The sequence below is a fragment of the Danio aesculapii genome, chromosome 14 (assembly GCF_903798145.1).
Source record: "Danio aesculapii chromosome 14, fDanAes4.1, whole genome shotgun sequence".
Classification (NCBI taxonomy): domain Eukaryota; kingdom Metazoa; phylum Chordata; class Actinopteri; order Cypriniformes; family Danionidae; genus Danio; species Danio aesculapii.
In genome coordinates, this window is record NC_079448.1 from 20,055,899 (window position 1) to 20,070,753 (window position 14,855).

General features: G+C 38.1%; 1 protein-coding gene across 1 annotated transcript in view; it reads left to right on the forward strand.

The window, feature by feature from the left end:
- Window positions 1-11,677: 11,677 nt before the first annotated feature.
- Window positions 11,678-14,855, forward strand: part of cnga2a (cyclic nucleotide gated channel subunit alpha 2a) — a 165,489-nt gene continuing 162,311 nt past the window's right edge. Inside the window, exon 1 of the mRNA XM_056472951.1 lies at window positions 11,678-11,784. Within this exon, the coding sequence (XP_056328926.1) occupies window positions 11,678-11,784 (107 nt within the window). The remainder of the gene's footprint in view (window positions 11,785-14,855) is intronic.

The window sequence follows — 14,855 nt, forward strand, 5'->3', positions numbered from 1 at the left end:
TCAATAAATGTGCAAATAATATGTGATGCTCAAATGTGCTTAACATAATACACATACTTATTAATGAGTCCTACTTGTCTTCCTCGTGATGAAGAGAAGACAAAATCTGATATGTAATGGGGGGAAAAAAGGAGTTTGTCAGATGCTGGATTCAAACCATGATCGATCGTGTCAAAACATGTTGCCTTGCACTTTACTAGCTATGCCACTCATGCTGCTGTTTGCTGCTCTTTTTAGTTATGTTTTCTCTGCCAATCAAACGGTGATGGGTGGGAATCACTCAACTAGCTCATTCCAATGAGGTGTGCTATTTGCACTTAGCTTAAATAGACACTACAAAATTTTACACCTTTACATCGGACCATTTCTTTTTTAATTCACTCACAGTGCGATGTTCAGACCCCACTGCGTTAACTGCATCAGCTAAACTCCCCCACTCAATTTTTTTCTTTTGTTACTAATTCCGGAGGACAAACTTGCAAATAACACAGTTTTTCTACGGTCTACCTTCGATAGGAGCACCTCCAATTTACATTCTGTGAAGTTTCTCTTTTTGCTTGTTTTTGCCATTGCTTTTTCTTTTGGTTTTGCCAAAGTAAACTCATTACCATATTTATTAGGGGGAGGAGGCAGGGAGGGGTTTGCGCTCGTGCACGTGCGCTCAGTTTCACGTTAATTCGGATATAAAAAGAGAATATGCGTGGCATTCCGCGTACGCAGTGTTTCATACATCTGAATTTTTTGCTGTGTACGCATATTTACAGCTTTGTGTGTACGCAATGTTTTAGTATGAATTCAATGTAAGTGTTGTAGGACTCAAATGGTCCATTGCATGTTCAAAAATTGACGGAGATCTGATTTGAAAATTAACAAGTTTTATTTTGAAAAAAAATTCCATTTTTTATTTTTATTTTTTTAATATAATTTTTTAAAATCCCTTTTTATTTTTATTGTATTTTTTATCCCTATATCCCTATCCCTACACTCTCACTATTTCTCAATTCACTAAACCTGCTATCCTTGAGAAATTTACTTGAAAATATCAAATTCTCGTCAGAATAAGAGGGATTTTCAAGGGTTTTGCCTCCTCAGGGAAAAGGGCTTCTCCTTTAAATACTTATGTATTCACCCTGATAATTGGAAATATAAATGACTTCGTCAAGAGAGACAATTTCCAATTTATTTGCCTATTTAGGGAACAGGACTTCTCCGTAAATCCTAATGATTCACCCTAACTTTATCACAACTTATCACAATTCATTCTTCTCTGTTTTTAAATTTTTTTTTATATATGTAGACTGTAACCTCCTGCATGCATCAAATGTATCAAAGAAATGAACAACGTATTTACCGATGCCAAAAGCCACTTATTTAGAATATTCAATAGCAGAATTTTAGAAAAAGGTTTCTGCTTACCTTTCTTTTGAGAGGCGCCCCTGGATTTGGCATCAGAAATAAACGTTCATCTATTTGACAGTCTCCAGTCAATCACGTCGTCGGGTCACCAATTGTAGGACTCAACTGGTCCATTGCATGTTCAAAAATTGACGGAGATCTGAATTGAAAATTAACAAGTTTTATTTTGAATGCAAGAAGTTAGAGAGTACAATTTCTGCACAGGAGAGATGTACTACTGTATCAGCCTCTGCCCATGATACTGTCCTTCATGCTTTTATACTGTCTCTCACACACTCTCTAAACTTATTTGACTTATATGGTGTTGTCTTGATAGTTTGACCATTCAGCAACCAGATATTCCTCTTCCTGGTATCTGTGTATCTTCTCTTAACAGTTCACCTTTTAAGGCAGATGTTTCAGAGCACGTACACACAGCTTATACATCTTGTCACTCTCCATCACCCCCACCCAATCACAGGATGCTCTAGCATCCGGTAACATTTCTCTATACTTTGTGGACCTAACATAGCAGTTAACCCTTTATGTCTGCATTTATTAGTAAATGTTTAGCAAAATCTAACAATAAAAAAATGCTATCCTTCAGTGTTCATACATGAGGCCCCTGGTGTATAGGGTATATGCCGATGCATGCTAATAGGACTTTTAATTTGCCAGTAACCTGGGTTAAGCGATTCCGGTGAACTGTTTGCAATTGCAAATTAAGGTCTGTTTTCTTTAAAATTATATCCGATATAAAGTGGGTCTCAGATTGTACAAGAAGCACTGCATTAAATTACATTTTCCCTGCCATGTCTTTATAATACAAGCATTTATTTTACCCCAGTATATTCAATAGAGCTCCTTCACTAGCCTGCCGATTCTGACAGGCGCATGCAAGTAAACGGCATTTTGTCTCGTTTTACTACAATTTACCCTATAATAGCCCCACTACGCTCAATTTATTCTGGACAATTGATTATTCACAGAATATCAAAATCAACTGTAGGCGGTATATCTTTCTCATATCTGATACCTAAACTCTGGAATAGCCTTCCTAGCACAGTTCAGGAAGTTTCTCTCATTTTAAGACTAGATTAAAGACACATCTCTTTGCATTAGCATACACATCCAACAAATCCAAATCTTCTAAGGGATTGTTAGTCTGCATTATTTAGTGCAAGCGGAGCTGGGAACACTTCCCTAAAGACATTATAATCTGAGCGGCAACTGCGCTTATGTTAGTCTTTTTTTATTATTCCAAAGCTTTCCATAATCCTGGACCAGACCGTATCCTGAGCAGCTGCTGTGGTGGTTATGGAGGAGTGGAGAGCATGAGACTGATCCTTGTAAGACCCCAGTAAGAGACGAGTCCTCGCACTGATCCTGAGGGGACAGTCTGTACACAAGCCAGTGACCTCTCCCACCTGCAGCTTCTCCACGATGGACGTCCAGTGCTCTCCAGCCTCCGGCGCCTAGACTACAGCTCTGCACAAGACGTTTGGCCATAGGAGAAATGGTCTTGCCCAACTGAGCGTGGTTTCTCTCGAGGTTTTTTAATTCTTCACTTTCACCAGTTAGTGAAGTTTTTTCCTCGCCACTGTCGCCACTGGCTTGCATGGTTCGGGACTGTGAGTCAGTCATTTGAATCTTCTGATTCGAATCCCCGAGAATTAATTTGAATTAATTCGAATTTATGAGCTGATTCTTAAGAGTACCGGACATATTAGATGGTCCAGGCACTACAATCCCTAGGTGGAAATAGAGAATAAAGAAAATAATTAGCTACTATCAATAATGCTATAGCTGCTATCAGAAAGTAGCTGCTGTTCATAGTGTATTAAAATAAGATGCAAAAATGAAGTGTTATAAATGAAAATAGCTGTTATATAAACAAACATGGAAACAAACATGTAAAGCATATTAGTTTCTAACACAATGTCTGGTGTATTAAGGTGTGTGTGTCCTGCAGGTGGAGCGCATTCATGCATCATACAGTTATGTGATGCATTGGGTGTATGCTTTACTAAAAAGATAGGTCTTTAATCTAGTTTTAAACTGACAGAGAGAGTGTGTCTGAGTTTCGGACATTATCAGGAAGGCTATTCCAGAATTTAGGAGCCATAAACGAGAAGGCTCGACCTCCTTTACTCAATTTTGCTATTCTAGGTACTACCAGAAGCCGTAAGTTTTTAGATCTTAAAGAGTGAGTTGGATTGTAGTGAGACAGAACGTTGGTTAGCAGTGGCAGCTGGTGCTAAAACACCAGAAGAAAAAAAAAATCTAACTGTTGGTAATACAAGTGTAAAAGCCATTTATCAGGTGATGTATCAAAAAACAAAAAGATGACTAAAGCATAGAATAAATGCATCACAAACCAGTGAATTTTAGTTCAATTTGGGTTTATTATCAGTAATGAAGTAATCAAGATAACCAATAAACACACACAATGTTGCCTAATCACTGGCCAGTAGCACTACTTAAAAATAAATTTTGCTCTCCTTTCTTTCTGGCTTGCGAATTTCTCAATGACCTTTTGGTTAAAGTCAGTCATCTCAGTCACCAGTCTCTTCTCTATTGACAACATGGCCAATGCATTCAGCCTCTCTTGGGTCATGCTGTTTCTCAGAAAAGTTTTGACTCTTTTTAAAGTTGAGAAGCACCTCTCAGCTTCTGCTGTGGTCATAGGTGTAGTTACAAGAATCTTTAGGAGAGTTACAGTCTCTGAAAACACTTCCTCAAGATTGTTCTCCATAAACAGCTGGAGTAGGTCCAAAGCACCACAACAGGCTCTGAACTCATCCTTTGAGTAGATGAGACTAAGCTCTGTCTTTGGCTTACTTCTATCGAGCACTGGATAGGCTTTCAGAGTCCTGCTAAGTGCATCTTCTGGAAATGCTACTGCATACTGCTCAGACCTGTCTGCCTGCAGCAATGTGGCACTAACGAGGTGGTCTGTGAAGGAGAACCTCTCCAGTGTGTGTGTGTGTCAGTATGGTATCACAGACCTAAAGGATAAAGACAAAAATTCTGTAATTATGACAGTGTCAATTTTTAACTGCTACATTTAAAATGACCAAGTTGAGTTATAAAGGCTAACCAATTGTAGTGTTTAAATTCATACTTTCTCAACTTCATAAACACGTTCATTCTTAGTAATCATGTCAAGCCCCACAAGAGGGAACAGAAGAATAACAAATGCTTTTAGATAATAGTTTAAAGACTGTATATGTTTAAGAAGATCACCTAGTCATACAAATGCATTTACGTTTAACATAGTTTAATACAGCCCAATATTCCTAGCTTATAAATCAACAACACTTAGCTTCAAAATTCCTATCAACTATTTTTATATAATGCTTCTATTGTCACGATCACCAGCGATCATAACATCCTAGATCGCTGGATCTCACACACATTCACTTGGACTACAAATCCGCCATTCATGGACTACATTTTCATACATGCACTCCGTTCCACAAACACACATGCTTCCTCATTTTCACTGATTACACTTGCACCAGCTGAGGATTTACAGAGACTGATTACACACACTATTTAAACAACACACACACTCACTTCCTTTGCCGAGTCTTGTTTAACTGTAAAGTGACAACGTGTTTCCCTTAGTCTTGTTCCGCCGTGTTTTGATCTTTGCCTGGTTTCCTTTTCTCCTTGTCTGCCGCCTGTCTACCGACCTCTCGCCTGTGTTTAACTACGATTCTGGACTGCCTTTATACATCTGTTTGCACCTGTGTTGACCATTGCCTCCCTGAGTTTGAATAAACCTGCACGTGGATCCTAAACCTCAGTTGTCGCTGTCACTCCCCGTGTTACATCTATAATGAGACACAGACTTCTATTTGAATAGAGACCTGGTCATTGTATCATCATCTAAACAAGCCAGTGTGCTTGCAACAAATTAAACTGTATTGTTTCATTTACCATCTGTGGGTAAATATTTTTAGTGACTACAATATTATTATTTAAATTATTATTGAGCAGTTCCAGCGTTATGGATGTGACATTTAGCAAAAAAAAAAAAATTCACATATAAAGTTTATATTAACATTTAAACATCTGTTTATATTTTCCAAAACTACTGACTGCATGGTTATAAGATCAGAAAAATAAACATGAGTTATGATGTGACCAAAAAAAAGTCTGTGAGTTTGCAGTATGCAACATGCTTAGTAGAAATTCTGTCAATTAAACTGCACAACCCCCAAAACAAATGCTAATTAACAGGATAAGAGTTGGCTCTCTATAAAACAAACATGATTGATTTTATTTTATATTTTTGCATTTAAGAGGAAAAAGCTTCATTATGGATGTGACACCTCTGCATTATGGATGCGACCGATGTGAAATTGTCATTTGTGCACTTTGGTAAATTAAATGGTTTAAAAACATTGACAGAGACATTTTTGAGTATGTCTAAAGTACTGTAAAATACTTGCTTACACATAAAACATAGAAAGAGTTTCTGTATTTTGTTGAAAACAAAATTTTTTTCATGGCAAGGTTGACATTTGCATGGAATTGCTCTATTATTATTTTTATCTTAAAATCAAAGACAAGGGTATTTACAAGTTCCCATAGAAGGTAAATTAACGATGAAGTTTAGCTTGTTTGTAATGACTTATTTTGACTGAAATAAATACTCACTTCTGCTATCTGTTCATGGGCCTCTGGACTGAGGGACCGCCGCCTCTTCGGTTGAAAACCACCTTCGCCGCATTGGTCAACCAGGGAATGGAGAGAATTTCTGTAAAGGAAGAGGAAAGTGTATGAATAAGAATAATAATAATAATAAATCCAAAACAAGAAATACAGCAACTACCTGATCTTCTGTATGTCCTGCTGGATGCTCACCCTGATGTGGACTGAATCAATGTCCTTCTTCTGGAGTTTGGCATAGAGGATGTCCACATGTGGCATGATGTTGTGGAAAAGTTGCAAGAAAAAATTTAAATCCTGATTCTCCAGCAGCATGGCAAAGGCTCCTGCCTCTCTGACAGCAACAGGGTCAAAGTCACCTGAGTCTCTAATAGTTTGAAAACAGAGGATGAGGTCCTCTCTGTGCTCAAACACTGTATTGATGGTACGGCTGTGAAAATTCCACCTAACATTGCTTGATGTTGGTAGTCTATGGGCCACTACTTTGTCAAGGACGTCTGTGCGTTTGGGTGATCTTGAAAAAAAGCTGGCAAATCCTCCAAGGTCAGAAAAAAAAATTCTCACTTTGGATATGTTAGAAGTGGCCTGTTGCATTATTAGATTGAGTTGATGTGCATAGCAGTGGATGTAATGGGCATTTGGGTACACATCTTGGATTGTTTTTTGAACACCTGCAGTGGCACCCCTCATCACACTGGCTCCATCATACGCTTGGGAGATGTTCTTTTGATCCTCAGGAAGGATGACAGAAAGACGTTCTTTAAGTACTGTGGAGATGGAATCAGCTGTACTTGAACGCAGAGGAATAAACTCAAAAAATCTCTCCTGCACGTTGTTTTTTGAGTCAATGTACCTTAACACAAGCACAAGTTGGCACTGTGTGGAAATATCGGTGGTCTCATCGGCCTGGATTGAGAGAAATTCGCTGCGCTGTGCTTCTTGAATTATGTGTTCCATCACAACAGACAACATACAGTCCAACAGCTCGTTCTGCACAATCTTTGAAGTTCCCTTAAACACAGTGGCATTGTCGAGGTGTTCTTTTAAAACTCCGTCAAGGGAAGCAACAAAATCGACCAGGCCACGGAAGATCCCGGGGTTATCCGAGCTCTCGCTCTCATCATGGCCACGCAAAGCCAGCTCAAACGCTCCACAAAATTTCACACAGTCTATTAATCTAGACAGGATGTGTCTATTTTTCGTAACCTCTTCATTGTGCCTTCTAATGCCAATCCTGTAGCCCTCATCTGACTGGTAAATCAAGAGCTTTGCCTTTTGGCTCAGCTTCTTCTTTACCACAACAGTACATTGGTACATTGACCACATTACTGCTGCCACTGCACTGATCCACCTGTCAATCTCACGTTCTATCGTTCCCTCACTCGTGAACACAACCTTAAGATAATTGAACTACTCCAACTGGGGTAAAGACTTTCCTCCAACTTGGAGATGGCAAATCACCTTTTTTCTAAAGCACCATAGCCTTAAGCTTGGAGGTGCTAATTCTCATACCAGCCATATTACACTCGGCAGCTAACTGCCCCAGTGCATGCTGAAAGTCCATGTTTGATGAAGCCAACAGAACATCGTCTGTGATGAATTCTAAGATAAATTCCTGTGGTCCCATAGAAATTCTGTCTATAAAAATTCTAAACATAATTGGTCACAAAGAGAATCCCTGTGGAAGTCCAACATGCACTGCAAACAAGTTTGACTTACCAAACTCCTACTCTGTTCATACAGGGACTAGACAGCCCTTAACAGAGTGCCTCTGACCCCAGACTCCCCAAGCAACCTCCATGGAATGCTACAAGGGACATGGTCGAATGCCTTCTGCAAGTAAACAAAACACGTGTGGACTGGTTGGGCATACTCCCATGAAACCTCGAGCACCCTGGTGAGATCATAGAGCAGGGCCAGTGTACCACGACATGAACGAAAACTGCATTGTTCCTCCTGGATCCTAGGTTTAATCATCGACCAGAACCTCCTCCTCAGTACCCTGACATAGACTTTCCCAGGGAAGCTGAGGAGTGTGAACCCACTATAGTGAGAGCACACCTTTCTAAAAAATGGGAACCACCACCCCAGTTGCCCAGTCCAGAGGTACTATTCCTGATATTATAGAGACGTGTCAGTCCAGACAGTCTCACAATATCTAGAGACTTAAGATACACAGAGTGAATCTCATCAACCCCTGCTGCTTTGCCACTGCGCACTAACTGATCTCAGCTTGGGTGACGGGTGTCCACCCCTGCATGCCCTGTCTCTGCTTCCTCAATGGAAGACATGTCAGTGAGGTTGAGGAGATCCTCAGAGTGTTTCTTCCACTGTCCAACAACATGCCTAGTCGAGGTCAACAGCTTCCCACTTCCGCTGTTTACATTGTTGGTGTGGAGCTGTTTTCCCCTGTATATAATGCCAAACAGAGCTGTTTTCCTCTTATATAATGACAGTCGGAGATCAGCTGTTTGGTATTATATAAATTAGGTAAAAAAAAATTACATAGTTTTTGCTTTCTTATTTTCAGATAATGAAAATTGTGTTTTGTAATTCTATTTTTGTTTGGTTTTGTAACATACAGTTCTAGACAACAGGGTTGAGGATCCAATTGCAGCATCTTTAGTTTACCAGAGAATGGTCAGGCAGGGAACGGTCAAACACAGGAGCAAACAGAATCATACAGGGTAATCCAAAATAGTTGTCAAGTCACAGGTGAGGAGATCAGTACAGGCGGCTAACATCAGGAAGCACTGGCAGTTCAGATTACCCTAGTGGGTCAGGAGTCTTAGAATCAGAAACACTGGTGGTTCATGTGGCTCTGGCAGCACTGGATAGTTACACAGCTCTGGTGGCACTGGGAAGTCACATGGCTCTGGCGGCCATTCGTGGGACACAGGCAGCTTTGGTGGCCATTCGTGGGACTTAGGTGTCAGCTCTAGCCATTCGTGGGACTCAGGCACTCTGGCAATTTGTAGGACTCAGGCAGTAGCTCTGGCCATTCGTGGAACTCAGATGGCTGCTTTGGCCAATTGTAGGACTCCGGCGGTGGCTCTGGCTATTTGTGGGACTCAGCTCTGGCCACTCGTGGGACTCAAGCGGTGGCTCTGGCCATTCATGGGCTTCAGGAGGATCTGGCGCCCACCATTCGGGGAATTAATGCTCTTCCAGGGCATAGTTAGTTACCAGCCTCCCCTATTACTGTGGTCATGAGAACCATCAGATGTCCCCGTGATTGATTATTGGTTCCGGAAGAGTGAAAGAGTCTGGGACTCAGCTCATCACAATCTTTAAAGGGCAATCTAAGGACACAAGAGAGCCTCAGACCTTCGTCAAGCTCAAACACCAGATTTCAGGGTTGGTCGAAAGGTCTGGTTATCTACGAGGGATATGCATCTTCAGCAGCCATGTAAAAGCTGAGTCCCTGGTACATTTTCACCTTCACAATTCAGGGGAGAATCAATCCAGTCAAATAACAATAAATATAAAAATTTCTTATGAGCAATTTTTTTAAGGGGACATAAATAATACAGTCGAATTGTACTTATAAAGATATGTCCCCACTGTTAAAAATGGTTCTATCATTATTATTATTATAGCATGGAGACTACATCATTATGGTGATTTTCAAAGTTTTTCTTAGGTTCAATGACAAAGCAAATTTTTCTTCAAAACTATTTATTGCATTGTTTGATGTGTTGTTTACAGTCAACAGACTGACTCCTGAAGCAGAAAAAATGCAGGAAAGATGTTTTCCATACTCACACTAACTAACTTTTTTACATCACACTTGTTAAATTGGCTGATCATATTGTAAATCATTGATCCTGTGAAATTCATCTGCTAAACAGCCACAACTCTGAAAACATAAAAAAAATAAATTCATCCCCCAAAAGAATGATCATTATCCCTTCAATAAAAGCACAACACCCTTACCTGACACTGTACATCTAATTGGCCCTGCTCTGCCTGTTCCTCAATAATTTCTTTCTCCTTTGCCTGTGTTTGATATTGTGACATTAGTATTTTCATAAGCACTCATTCTTAAAACCAAATTGCCTTAATATGTGAACTTTTTGTACTTGGCATTTAGATGCACTGAAAAATTATCTTATGTCCATTTTCTCTGTCATTTTATCCAATGCATGACACTGCAAGGCAAGTTTATTTATACTTTAACACATCTTATGCACAACGGTAATTTAAAGTGCTTTACATAAAGAACGCAAAATTATCATAAAAATAATCACAACAATAAAAACAAGGAATTAAAAAAAGTTTACATTTTTAATTCAAATTAATGAAGTCACTTAAGAACAGTATAGAAATTGATTATGCAAAAAATACAGTGGGGTTAGTTTGGACTTAGCACAGAGCTCATTTAGAAAAATAAACAGCTAAACAATATGCTAATTGTGGTCATTAATGTTAAGTTAACATTAAGCCAAGTCACAAATGAAACAATGCATAGGAAATGGCTTTGGCGTGTTAAGTTGCAGTGCACTTTGCAACAAGCTAACGTTAACTAGATAAGTAATTATAATCACTAATACAGGAGATTCATGGACAATTAGATCGGTAATCAGCAATTTTGCCGCAACTAATTAATGAATGAGTCTGTATTAACTACATTGAAGAGAATCGCTTTATTTAAGGTGAATAAAATTCCCTACTACTGAAATCCAACATAAACTAAGCCGCAGCCGCACACTTGACTTACATGTTTCACAATAGAGAGGTTTTTTTTTAAATAATTTTTTTTTTTGAGGTGGACATCCTTCAGATGGGAGGGCACATGGGATTTCTTCATCCATTTCCCTCAATGATGATCATTTTGCAGAAACCTATGACTTTCCCATTTTAAGAAGATCAATTTGCACCATAAAGAATTCTGATTGACTTTATCTTTAGAGACTGTTTTTGTGAAATGTACTAAACAAGTGTAAACACAACCTTTGATGTTTATGTATAATTGCTTTATCTCAAAGGAATAAGGATGTAGTGATTAGTTAATGTTATTGTTAGTGACCACTAGATGGCAGTAGTACCAGGTAATAAGTAGCAGATACAATACAGCATGAGAGCAGAACAATGAGGCAGTAATTTATTTAATCTTGTGAGTGTTTATTTAATGAACACCCCAATCATTGCATGGTCAAAATTAAAATAAAAAAAAAATAAAAAAATCATACAACACGTGTGCTCTCATGAGTCACATTTACAAAAATTTTTATTTTGGAAATCAGTTTTTTCCTATCATTATTTCTGTGTGGAGTTTGCATGTTCTCCCAGTGTTTGCGTGGGTTTCCTCCGGGTGCTCTGGCTCCCCCACAATCCAAAGACATGTGGTACAGGTAAATTGAATAAACTAAATTAAACTAAACTAAATGGCTGTAGTGTATGTGTGTGAATGAGTGTGTTTGGGTGTTTCCCAGTACTGGGTTGCAGCTGGAAGGGCATCCACAGTGTAAAACATATTTTGGATAAGTTGCCATTTCATTCTGCTGTGGCGACCCCTGATGAATAAAGGGACTAAGCCGAAGGAAAATTATATTAAATTAATTTATATCATTATATCACTGATTAAAAATTCTTTTGCAGGATGACCTGTCATATGTTGTTGGAGAGCATGGATTTATCACCCCACAGACTGTCTGTGAGGACCTCTATAGAAGATGAGTCGGAGTCTGCTGACTGCACTTTCAGCCGGTGAGATGGCATCCAAGCTTACCTCTTTTTTAATTTAGCAATTATCAGCTAATTGCCACAGGGTCTCTTCTGGCCCATAAAGGCAGAGGTGAAACAATCTAGGGCCCATATTTGTCAAGCTTTTTAAAATGCTATTTTAGTCTAAAGTTCATGAAATTTACCCCAACTTACAAACTAAAGTATAAACAGAAGTAATCAAATTTCTTAAACCTAAGAATCTTACACTCCCAGTTATTTAAGACAGCTTGAAAGGTCTCTCGAGTGGTTAGGATTTGCCCAGTAGGTGTTTGTGTTGGCACTGTGGAGTAAAGACCTGCACATGACAAATCTTCTAGTTACCTTGTTGACTACATTGTGATGGGCAAATGCTGACATCATTTCACTTTGCTAAAGATCTACAGCAGGATGGCGATTCACCTTTTCGTGCTTCCTTTGTAAAACAGTTTATATTATGTGTCTCAAAAGCGTGACCAAACAGAAAGCTCTCTCCAGTGGTGTGCTGGAAGCTGGAATACAATAGTATAGCCTTGGGCCAGTTTCCATAGTGTTTTAGTACAGTAGATAAATAATCATTCATTTGGTTTTAATTATTTATATTTAGTTATTACTTTAGATATTATTATTTTGCAGGAATCTCACATATAATTTCATTCTTCTGCAACCAACACACATAAAACAGCCCAATCAGTTGCATTCACTTGTGCCACATTGCGTCAAGTTACAGATTTTTTGTTTGCTTGAATCATTCAGGAGAAAAGTAATATTTTTATGTTTGACAGCAAGCAGTTTAATCAAATTTGTCAGCCACTTGAGATTTAAGAACTAAGAGTTTAAACAATTTAAATAAAACAAAAAATGAAAAAATGTGTTGTTTCCTCTTTAATGTCAAGTGTATAACATGATATATTCTTCTAAATTGCTTAATGTCAAATGTGTGTTGAATGTAGTAAATTCATAGGAATCCACCATTCAATATGATTTATTTTTTAAAATATTCTTAAATTAATAAAGCTTCTCAATAATTATTTTATGCCTATGTTGTCATCCAAAATCCTATTTATGGCCCAGCTAAGGGTTTTGAATTACCTCTAACACTGACATTTAAATTAAGACTAGGATGCATAAATAACTTTTAAGTGCAGCTTTGAGCCATAGAAGAGTTCTATCACAGCCACAGCAAAAAATGAACCATGGACTATTAGGTTGGACTTGACTGTGACATATGAAGGGGGATACAGAGAATGTTCTGCTTATATATGCTTATCCCAAATCTAACAGGAGTCAACTTTGAATCAGTTTGTTGTGTAGCAAAGATTAATACTTATATAATGTAATAATATCTGTAAGGACAGGTTCAAGGATTTATCGTTTTCTTTTTCTGTCAGTGTGTTCTGTGTTTCAGAGTTTTCATTTGCGCACATTAATAATGGGATATAAATGTATTTTTTTGTATAATTATTTATAAAAATTTTAAATAACTGCTTTCTTATTGTATGCAGTTTCTATTACCATTAATAATAATAAACACAATAATAATAATAATTAATCTTAGAGTGATTTTTGAAGAAACCTGTGACTCTGAAGACTGGAGCAATGAAGTAAAAAATTCATCTTTAAAATCACTGGAATAAATTTAATTAAATTATAAACTGCTTTTAAACACTTATTTTATAGTGCAATAGTGAACAGCAAGCCTGCAAAATAGTGGAGGGTGAAGGCTGCCCACCTGATTGCCAAGCCATTTTTTTCTCTGGTGCTGTACTTAGCCTCTCTCTTATAGAGCTTGTGGCAATTGTACAGCACCGGCCGCTACTCTTCCCTCACCTCCTGGGAGAGAACCACCCCAGACCCCAATCTGATGCATTCGTCTGTAAAATAAAGGGGACAGCAAAGTTAGGAGTGCAAAATAGTGGCCCCCTGTAAAGTGTATCTTTAACCTGGGTGCACAACTGTTTGTACTGCTCTGACCATTGGACAGTATATGGCTCTTCTTTTTAGTAAGATGTAGCAAATTAAGCTCATAAAATTATTAATATTAATAATTAATAATAACAAGTTATTATTTAATTATGAATATTTGGGTTGACTTTGCCAAACTAAAATTACATTAAATTGAACTGCTCGTCTGTTGGAGCCTACAATTTATTTGTCTATTAATTTAAAGATCGATTAATTTGCTGACCTGTAAGAATAATTAATCTTACTACATTATTAGTACAACCTGTTGCTTTATCTTTGAGTTCAAGTAACTTGTTCTGTAATATCACTGACAGAGATATTACTCACGATGCAGTTGTATCAATACAGAGTGACCCGATTGCTTTGATACAAGATCGCACTTGATCCTTGATGTGAGTTTAGACAAACATTTCTACCTGCTATTTAAAGGGATAATCGGTATGACAGCTTTTTCTAGACACTTTATACAACAGTCTAACTGTTGGGCACAACACATTATCTTTACAGTTGCTGTTTAAATCGCACTAATGCATACGCGATGTTACACAAATTCTGTTCAGCAAACACACGGTTATGCTTTTAGCTGCTGTTTAAAACAGGGAGGATAGCTTGTTGAATTGACAAACTAACTGCAAGGTATTTTGCAAATTAATCGAGGAAAACGCTCTATCAAAATAACACTGGAACATGCAGTGTCAGTTTTAAAACTTAACTTAATTTTAAACTTAAGGTAATTAGTTCTAGCTTAATATGAGATCTCAATCAGCTCGCGGCTTGTGTGGAAAAGCACTGTCTGAAAAGCACTGGGACACGCAGTGGTTCAGCACAGCAGAAGGTATTCAAGAATCAGGAACACGCTCAATTCTAACCTTTTAATAGTAATCGAGCTGGATCAGGGCTTGTAATTGCTGTGAATTAATCAAACATTTTCCTGCAAAGTTTAGGCCAAATTCGCAATGTTTGCGAATGTATTAGGCATGCATTAGGTAGCGATTCTAATGCATGACCTACGATGTGAGAAATAAACTAGAAGAGGTTCATTGAGATGCGCAATGAATTTAATCTAGCTATTAAATTATATGAGGCCTTTGTAAAATCTGGGAATTACCATC